At 42.4% G+C, this 10,094-nt stretch overlaps 1 protein-coding gene across 1 annotated transcript; it reads left to right on the top strand.

Moving 5' to 3' along the window:
* Nucleotides 1–5,019: 5,019 nt before the first annotated feature.
* Nucleotides 5,020–8,724, top strand: LOC121531769 (short coiled-coil protein B). The gene is made up of 4 exons (XM_041837207.1): nucleotides 5,020–5,144; nucleotides 7,227–7,298; nucleotides 7,413–7,493; nucleotides 7,589–8,724. Exons 2-4 carry the CDS (start codon nucleotides 7,280–7,282, stop codon nucleotides 7,729–7,731), a joined length of 243 nt encoding a protein of 80 aa, XP_041693141.1. The 5' UTR covers nucleotides 5,020–5,144; nucleotides 7,227–7,279; the 3' UTR covers nucleotides 7,732–8,724.
* The last annotated feature ends 1,370 nt before the right edge of the window (nucleotides 8,725–10,094 follow it).

Consider the following 10,094-nt stretch of genomic DNA (forward strand, 5'->3'; position numbering starts at 1 on the left):
TATACTGTGTTTGGGGTGAAATTCTTTAGTCATTATTCTTAAAATCCAAATTAATCTAACAAATACCCAAGTATTTCTTTGCTGCGTCCACCACAACCTCTATTTTCTGTGACTTTCGATCCATTCCTGCAGTGCAATTGACAACCATTGAATGCCAAGAAGCCTACCTTACTGAAGCACATATTCTTCCCGTCACTCTCTATTAGTCTCTGCCTACTCAAAGGTATCCTCTCAGGATCCCTCACCCTGTACCCATCTTCCTCTACCACTCTCTTCACTGCTTCAGCATATGACACTTTCTGTGCTACTCTGACCCTAGCAACCTCAACCTGCCTTTCTCTCACCGGACACCTCCGCTCTCCAGCCCCATAGGCACCCCCACAACTAACAAACAACTTTCTCCACCAAAACTACACATTCCTTCGTCTCAAGCACACTTCTCATATCTCGGATTCTCCCTCCTACATACTGCTGCAACATGCCCATAAACTTGACACCTAAAACACCAAAGTATTTTAGGAACAAAAGCTCTCACGGGATAACTTACACTTCCTACCTTAACCTTATCTGGCAAAGACTCTACAGCAAAACTCAACAGGATAGACAACATCTTCTCCGTTTCCCCACTGGATCTGCGTCGCACCAAACAGCGAGCTTTGAAGGACACTCTACCGGTGTGTACTAGCTATAGCTACAGTGAGGGAAAAAAGTATTTGATCCCCTGCTGATTTTGTACGTTTGCCCACTGACAAAGACATGATCAGTCTATAATTTTAATGGTAGGTTTATTTGAACAGTGAGAGACAGAATAATAAACAAAAAAATCCTGAAAAACGCATGTCAAAAATGTTATACATTGATTTGCATTTTAATGAGGGAAATAAGTATTTGACCCCTCTGCAAAACATGATTTAGTACTTGGTGGCAAAACCCTTGGTGGCAATCACAGAAGTCAGACTTTTCTTGTAGTTGGCCACCAGGTTTGCACACATCTCAGGAGGGATTTTGTCCCACTCCTCTTTGCAGATCTTCTCCAAGTCATTAAGGTTTCGAGGCTGACGTTTGGAAACTCGAACCTTCAGCTCCCTCCACAGATTTTCTATGGAATTAAGGTCTGGAGACTGGCTAGGCCACTCCATGACCTTAATGTCCTTCTTCTTGAGCCACTCCTTTGTTGCCTTGGCCGTGTGTTTTGGGTCATTGTCATGCTGGAATACACATCCACTACCCATTTTCAATGTCCTGGCTGAAGGAAGGAGATTCTCACCCAAGATTTGACGGTACATGGCCCCGTCCATCGTCCCTTTAATGCGGTGAATTTGTCCTGTCCCCTTAGCAGAAAAACACCCCCAAAGCATAATGTTTCCACCTCCATGGTGTTCTTGGGGTCATAGGCAGCATTCCTCCTCCTCCAAACACGGCGAGTTGAGTTGATGCCAAAGAGCTCGATTTTGGTCTCTTCTGACCACAACACTTTCACCTAGTTCTCCTCTGAATCATTCAGATGTTCATTGGCAAACTTCAGATGGGCCTGTATATGTGCTTTCTTGAGCAGGGGGACCTTGCGGGCTCTGCAGTATTTCAGTCCTTCACGGCGTAGTGTGCTACCAATTGTTTTCTTGGTGATTATGGTCCCAGTTGCCTTGAGATCATTGACAAGATCCTCCCGTGTAGTTCTGGGCTGATTCCTCACCGTTCTCATGATCATTGCAACTCCACGAGGTGAGATCTTGCATGGAGCCCCAGGCCGAAGGAGATTGACAGTTCTTTTGTGTTTCTTCCATTTGCGAATAATCACACCAACTGTTGTCACCTTCTCACCAAGCTGCTTGGCGATGGTCTTGTAGCCCATTCCAGCCTTGTGTAGGTCTACAATCATGTCCCTGACATCCTTGGAGAGCTCTTTGGTCTTGGCCATGGTGGAGAGTTTGGAATCTGATTGATTGATTGCTTCTGTGGACAGGTGTCTTTTATACAGGTAACAAGCTGAGATTAGGAGCACTCCCTTTAAGAGTGTGCTCCTAATCTTAGCTCGTTACCTGTATAAAAGACACCTGGGAGCCAGAAATCTTTCTGATTGAGAGGGGGTCAAATACTTATTTCCCTCATTAAAATGCAAATCAATTTATAACATATACGCTTTTATGGATTTTTTTGTTGTTATTCTGTCTCTCACTGTTCAAATAAACCTACCATTAAAATTATAGACTGATAATTTCTTTGTCAGTGGGCAAACATGCAAAATCAGCAGGGGATCAAATACTTCTTTCTCTCACTGTAGCTACTGTTGTCACCCCCGCCTCTTCTTCTTCTGTGGGGTTTATCTGCGGTTGGCATCCAACGCTATGGTCCATTACCGCCATCTACTGTTCTAGAGCGCCCCTGCCTCCTACCTATGTGCTTGAGTCATAGCTTAAAAATGGACCAATAGTATAGAAGTATAAAGAGGGGTTCCTGCAGATGCAGGAATGCCCACATGCAGGAACGCCCCAAATTGCGAGGCGCAGTTGCACCCTTCTCGTCGCTTTTGACTGCTGTAATATTATGCTCTTCATCCCTCAGCTACCTTTTCTTTAGCTAAGAGGCGCTGCCATAACCTACATTGAGCTCCATAGTGCCTGTCGATCACTATGCAACCAAAGCATGCAGTGGGGTGGGCACAGATCTAAAGGACATCAAGCCAAAAATTATTTATTTTGGGGGTACTCTTTCAAAAGGAAGGTTTGTTTTAGATTTTGGTGACCACCTCAGACAAACAAACACACACACACACCTCCAGTCCCCAGTAAATAAGACTTAATCACCACCACTGTAGAGACAAGTCATCAGTTGTCACCTCCAACATTATCCAAGTTGTTCTGATAATATACTGCACTGAATGACTGTATAGCATATACTATATGTACTATACAATACTGAATGATAATAATGTATATAGCCCTACTGTATTTTTTATTTTTGCTATCAGAAATAGACATCCACCTGTTTTCACTCAGCCTCCAAAAACAATCCCTCCTCAATATTGTGGGCGGGTTATAGAAACTCAGCTCTGGGGCATTCATAATACAGGAACATACTTGTTGACAAGGGGTGTAACTTGACTTTCCCTAAGGAAGTTACGCAAACCAACCTGGAGTTATAACAGTGGACAAACCGTATCTATCTTGGGCTAAAATGATACAAAAATCATGACTACGGAAATACCCCTCCTGCTGGCTGCCGTGACTCTGTTTTCTGCCCTACAAATGGGTAAACAAACTAAACTTTCAGGCCTACATGAGTGAGACTTAGCATTGCCATAAGGCAGACTACACAGATATCTATGACCCTGCTTATGGGAATAGAACCATGTACCCTTGTGTAAATATAATGTTGAGTTCATAAGATTGAAGTGTTGTTGGCACATCTTCCTCTGGGTAACTGGCGAGAGGGGTGGGGCTGGCGAGAATGACACACAAGGTCATGCCGCCCACTGTCACGCCAGAGTTTGAGAGAACATTCCGGGCACAGTAAGAACTCTAAAGTTAATTGATTTTAGATTAACATGATGTCATTCTTTTTAATTAAGTGCTGTGTCTGCATAAATCAATGCTGATGTGTGTGTGTCCCATTGCTTCCTGTCATCCCTATTCAGAACAATGTTGATTGGTACCCAGTCTTCTTAGTGGTGCTGTGGACTTCTGGACTGCTCTTCGGTGAAGGTAATATGGCTGTGGTTTTAAGGCACATTTGTCAAACTCTTTCCATGGAGGGCCGAGTGTCTGTGGGCTTTCGCTCCACCCTTGTACTTGATTGATGAATTAAGGTCACTAATTAGTAAAGAACTCCCCTCACCTGGTTGTCTAGGTCTTAATTGAAAGGAAAAACCAAAAACCCGCAGACACTCGGCCCTCCGTGGAATTAGTTTGACACCCCTGTTTAAAGGCATTCCTTACATTTTGTACCATAAAATACCACAAAATACTGTACATTTGTGTCTTCCTAGTGCTTGCTGTTCTTGGAGGTGTTATGTATATGGTGGCTCGACAAATGTATTTCAATGGATACGTCATGTCCACTAAAACAAGGCAGGATTGCCTGAAAAGGTTAACATGGTTTAGTCTGTACTGTACCTGCCCCTCTTAAAGACATGCTCTGGTACTTTGGCGACTAAGAAAGTATTTTTGAAACCTCCCGCTTTGGGCTGGATGTGTCAATGTGTAGTTCATACATGCATAATCTATGAGCAGAATTACTCTTCTACCTCAATTAGCCATGAAATCTCTAGTTTGAAAGTGACTGTTGTCTTGAAGCTGTGCCACAGCATTTTTCTACATTTCCCCCCACCTGGGCCAGCCCCCTAGCAATTTGAGTTCTAGCAAATGAGTGTCAGCCCCTCGCATTTGAATGACAGCTAGAAGAGGCCTGCCCAGTGTTATCCAATGAGATTGCAGGGCGGGCCCAACGGCTCAGTGGACACAGCAGGGAGAGAGAGAGAGAGAGAGCGAGAGACAGCAATGACATGGTGCACATATCTGCACATATGTGACATAGTTGGCAATTTTCAGGGACCACTTTTGGCTCATGAGTGCTACTTTCAGAACTACTGGCTAAAAAGTATACAAAAGTACAGGAGAATCTCTTTAATGAATAGCTACATTAACTTACTCTGCTTGTCTGTGCTGAGAACCATCCATATTCTCCATTCTCCAAAATGATTTCTATGATGCAATTGCATTACAATTAAATATTAACAAATGGATGGAGAAAATGCTATGGTGCTAGCATTTCTGTTTTGTGGTATATCCCTGTGCAACTCCAAAATAAAATGTAATCTTTAAAAAAGCTTTTGACCACGCTTTTACATTTGTGTAAGTGTCTACAACAAAATGCAATGTCATCGACCCGCTGCAGCATTGTTTCAAAGGGGCTTGCAATAATGGCCACAATCAGGGCCATAAATACATTAGTAGCTACTGTAGCTAAATTATGGCTCTGGTTATAATCATCAGTCTTACATCACCCCCTAGCGGACACACGAGGAACATCACACGAAGGAGGCGCTCGACATCTAAATTACCTTGAACAGCTGCCGGCAGGATTGTTGTGTTTTTCTGACGTTTTCCATTTCAGCATAACATAGCATTTTTTTTTTGTCTTTTAGGGTAAGTAAGTTGAATATTTTCTGTCAATTTCGACTTGTGTTGTTTTAAATGTTTTGTAAAAAGTATTGTTCTGGGTAACAAATGAGAGTCGGGTTTGTTTCGCCAGCTGGCATCTGTCGGCGTAGCTAGCAAGATATAGCTAAACCGCCTGCTAACGTGGCTAATTTTGGTGCTCATTTTTTGGCCTGGACGCCGGTAGAAGAACATTATTTATAACATGACCGGTGGCTACCCAATTCGTAAGTCAAAGTGTATCTAGATAAGGTTTTTGTGATTGTAGCTAACGTTAGCTAGCTAACAACTGGTTAAATTACGAACCTAGTTCGCTAAATCTATGCTCAAAAGTAGGGTTACGGTAATAATATTGTCAGCCAGTGTATCTGTAAAGAAATTAAAGGAAAATTGCGATTTAAACAACCAACAAAGCAGAACCCCGCCACTGTTTCACCAAAAAACTGAGATGGGTCTGGAGAAATGTAACCACTCTCATATTCAGACTGAGCTATGCAAGGAATGACTATCCATGAGATGGATTGACCATCCAATAATTCATGGGGGTATTGCTATATCAAGTCAAAAAATTGATGTAGCAATTCCAAATTGCCCCTTTAAAGTAGCTGAAATGAAATTTATTGGCTAAATTTCATTTCAGCTACTTAACTTATTCACAAGTGGAAGTGTACCACTTGGCTGGCAAATTGAGTGGAGCAGTGGTAACAAATGTAAGTCTACCAGTAGAGACCGTTGCATTGATTATATTGAATAATTTATAGCAAGTCAGTCAATCCTAAAACTGTTAACCAATCCACACATGCAGGCGCCATGTTGTCACAAACCTCTCTACATTTCTGAACTATACTGAACAAATATATAAATGCAACATGTAAAGTGTTGGTCCCATGTTTCATGAGCTGAAATAAAATATCTCAAATGTTCCATACGCACAAAAATGTTGTGCATAAATGTGTTTACATCTCTGTTAGTGAGGATTTCTCCTTTGCCAAGATAATCCATCCACTGACAGGTGTGGCATATCAAGAAGCTGATTAAACAGCATGCTCATTACACAGGTGCAACTTGTGCTGGGGACAATAAAAGGCCATTCTAAAATGTGCAGCTTTGTCACACAACACAATGCCACATATGTTTTGAGGGAGTGTGCAATTCGCATGCTGACTGCAGGAATGTCCACCAGAGCTGTTGCCAGAGAATTGAATGTTAATTTCTCTACCATGAGCTGCCTCTAACAGCGTTTTAGAGAATTTGGCAGTACGTCCAACCGGCCTCACAACCGCAAACCCACATGTGTGGGTGAGCGGTTTGCTGATGTCAACGTTGTGAAGAGTGCTCCATGGTGGCGGTGGAGTTATGGTATGGGCAGACATAAGCTACGGACAACAAACACAATTGCATTTTATCAATGTCATTTTGAATGCACAGAGATACCGTGACGAGATCCTGAGGCCCATTGTCGTGCCATTCATCCGCTGCCATCACCTCATGTTTCAGCATGATAACGCACGGCCCCATGTCGCAAGGAACTGTATACAATTCCTGGAAGCTGAAAATGTATGTTCTTCCATGGCCTACATACTCACCAGACGTCACCCATTGAGCATGTTTGGGATGCTCTGGATCGACGTGTACAACAGCGTGTTCCAATATCCAGCAACTTCGCACAGCCAATGAAGAGGAGTGGGACAACTTCCCACAGGCCACAATGAACAGCCTGTTCAACTCTATGTGAAGGGGATGTGTTGCACTGCATGAGGCAAATGGTGGTCACACCAGATACTGACTGGTTTTCTGATCAACGCCCCTACCTTTTTAAAAAAGGTATCTGTGACCAACAGATGCATATCTGGATTCCCAGTCATGTGAAATCCATAGATTAGGGCCTAATGAATTTATTTCAATTGACAGATTTCCTTATGAACTGTAACTCAGTAAAATCTTTGAAATTGTTGCATGTTGCATTTTATATTTTTGTTCAGTATACATAAGAGTTGAACAGGTCAGTCAGGGGCCATTGACCCTTGCCTAAGATCCTATTCCTTCAAAATGTTTGTTGTCCCCTTCCAGTGTCCCTGTAAGTCGCAGCCCTGCATTCCAAAAAGGAAGACGAGTACTTTGCCATGAGCTCCGACGGGGATGGTAAGAGAAGAGCCTAAGGCTTGCTTCACATACTTCTGGGAAATGTGCAATGTCAGCAGCGTTTGGTTCCTGTGGACATGTTTGTAATATAAATTAATTGTGTGTGTGTTGTAGGTGACATGGAGAATCAGGCTGAGCTGGAAGAAAAGACAAAGCTTATAAACCAGGTGTTGGAGCTTCAGCACACTCTAGAAGGTGAGACAGCTGGATGTTTGCAGATGGACGGACAGACGAAAGCAGCAGTAAATAATGTTAGTTATTGCACTTCCTTAAATCATTGTTGTTGCCAGACCTGTCGTCGCGTGTGGATGCGGTGAAGGAGGAGAACCTGAAGTTGAAGTCTGAGAACCAGGTTCTGGGTCAGTACATTGAGAACCTTATGTCTGCCTCCAGCGTGTTCCAGACCACTGACACCAAGAGCAAACGAAAATAAGGGACTAGACAAGAACCGCCACTACCCTCCTAAACCAACCCCCCTCTACATTCAGCCCTCCTAACCCAAATACCACCTAATAACCCCCCTGAACTACAGCTGGTAGAGTTTATGCCTTTGTCATCATGACAACCCTAGCCCCTCCCCTCACCACCTTTAAGATTTCTACAGTGAAGCTAAATTGTTTACGTTGGCTTACTTTTTAGCTTTTCTATTTGTTACAGTATTATTGTCATTATTATACAGTTGTTGTATCTGACATGTTATTTTTGGGTGTATATGTTTATTATCTGTTACTACACATAACCTCACCTGCAGGAAGAGACAAAGGAACCGTGTCATCGCTCTGGATAAGAGCGTCTGCTAAATGACGTAAATGTAAATGTAAATTTCAGATTTCCTAGTAGTCTAAATAGGCTTTCCAGAAATCCCGGTTGGATTATTCCCGGATCCCTGCTTATCCCCTTCTAACTGCAGGAATCTTCCAACCAGGATTTCTGGAAAACCCAGACAATTCTGGAAAATTTTGCAGCCCTGAGGGCTCTATTCAATCCCCATCGCGGAAGTTCAGATTAACAGCGTGATTCAAATTTAAAGGCAATGTTCCGGCTTTAGCAGAGACCTGAATAGAACCCTAAGCTTATCATGTTTTAATATTGTATGTTTTAATATTGTTTGTCATCAATATTATTAGACTATGCTTTTAGGTCTAGGCTCAATTGCAATGATGATTACTTCTCTCCACTGGCAAAGTTTTCATCAAACACACAAGATGTTAAAACAGAGTTCAGCCCTTGTATTTTCTCAAATCAATTGTCATTGAATTAACCATTTGGGGCTTGTGCATATGCATCAATGGTGGAAAAAGTTGATTCATTGCATTTGTCAGCCAGTGGAAGTAACCCTAAACCTTGCTGTGTAGCCGTTGTGTATATTTGACTATTATGGTATTTTAAAATGCATTTGTTTTAATAAAACTGTTTTTTGATTGAGTGTCTGTGGTGGTATTCCTCTCCACTGGTGTAGTCTCCTCATAGTCCTATCTAAACTACATCTCCAGCTTCCACATGGGCTCTAAGAGTGCCCAGAAGGACAAATGAGACACAGCCAGCTTTGAGTTTTGGTATTCTGCATCTCACTGTGAGGTCATGCTGTAAATGTATCTGTTGAAATGTAGTGGCATTGTACTGTATGTCCGCAGCTAACAGAAGGCTCAGTGTCTCAACAATCGGGAACATGTACTTATAGTTAATATTATATTTCAAAATCTGTCACGCCTGCAGGGGCCTGTGGTAGCCTGATTTTCATTTGACGTACCAATCCCTAGATTGTTGTGGTCAATCCATTTTCAAGTTCAACCCATTGAATTGGAAACTGAATTTCTCCGGGAGATTCTCAAATAGCTTAAAAGTCTGTCCTCTCCTCGACTCCTCCGTCCTCCTCTCCTCTGTGACACGGAAACCGATAAGCAGTCGCCTTATGTAGAAGTGTCAATTAGTTAAAAGGTGGATAGAGGAGTTTACTTCTCTCCTCAATTGCCTCTGCCGGCCTTGGATACACAAATGTATTCTCCCGGCGGCTAACGCAGAAGTGTGTTAAAATCCAGAGGCGAGGATTCGCGCAAACCCCATATATTCTCCATAGAAGTGATTGTTGAGTCGACCCAGTAGCTCGATTTGTGCAGTAGTAGTGGCCCCTGCTGGGAAACATTAGCTGTGACTGTCTGTTAGTCGGAGTAAACTAGAGACCAAATGTGGGGAGAGATTGAGCAAACAATACTACTTACTCATCAACTTTAATATCTGTAAAATATCTGTAAATATAAGTAGGTACTGTAATGTCAGACAATGTTATGCTCTTGTTTGTAGAGTAGAGAGGTAACCTGTATTTTCTACCTACAAAATATTCTGGAACATATATAGCTACTTATCACAAAAGGTTGGCAGCACTTTAATTGGGGAGAACGGGCTCGTGGTAATGACTGGACAGGTGGAATGGTATTACATTTTACATTACATTTTAGTCATTTAGCAGACGCTCTTATCCAGAGCGACTTACAGTTAGTGATTGCATACATTATCAAACACATGGTTTCCATGTGTTTGATGCCATTCCATTTGCACTGTTCCAGCCATTATTATGAGCTGTCCTCCCCTCCACTGCTACTTATAAGTTAAAGGTTGGGGAAAAAAACTAGGGAATTGCCAAGCAGTTAAACTGCTATACACAATCAAGAATGCCTTCGTGTTCTTTCTTTATATACAGCACATAGTACCATGTACCTACATTGTGGAGTGACTGCTCTCCAGTGATCCCCATTGAAATGAACAGACTAGCAGTTCAGTACCAGGGAAATGCACCTA

The sequence above is a fragment of the Coregonus clupeaformis genome, chromosome 2, assembly GCF_020615455.1.
Source record: "Coregonus clupeaformis isolate EN_2021a chromosome 2, ASM2061545v1, whole genome shotgun sequence".
In the NCBI taxonomy this organism is placed as follows: Eukaryota; Metazoa; Chordata; class Actinopteri; order Salmoniformes; family Salmonidae; genus Coregonus; species Coregonus clupeaformis.

Coding starts and splice junctions, on each gene's coding strand:
- LOC121531769 (XM_041837207.1), top strand. Junction 7,494..7,588: donor GCTTCAGCACACTCTAGAAG/GTGAGACAGCTG, acceptor TGTTGTTGCCAG/ACCTGTCGTCGCGTGTGGAT.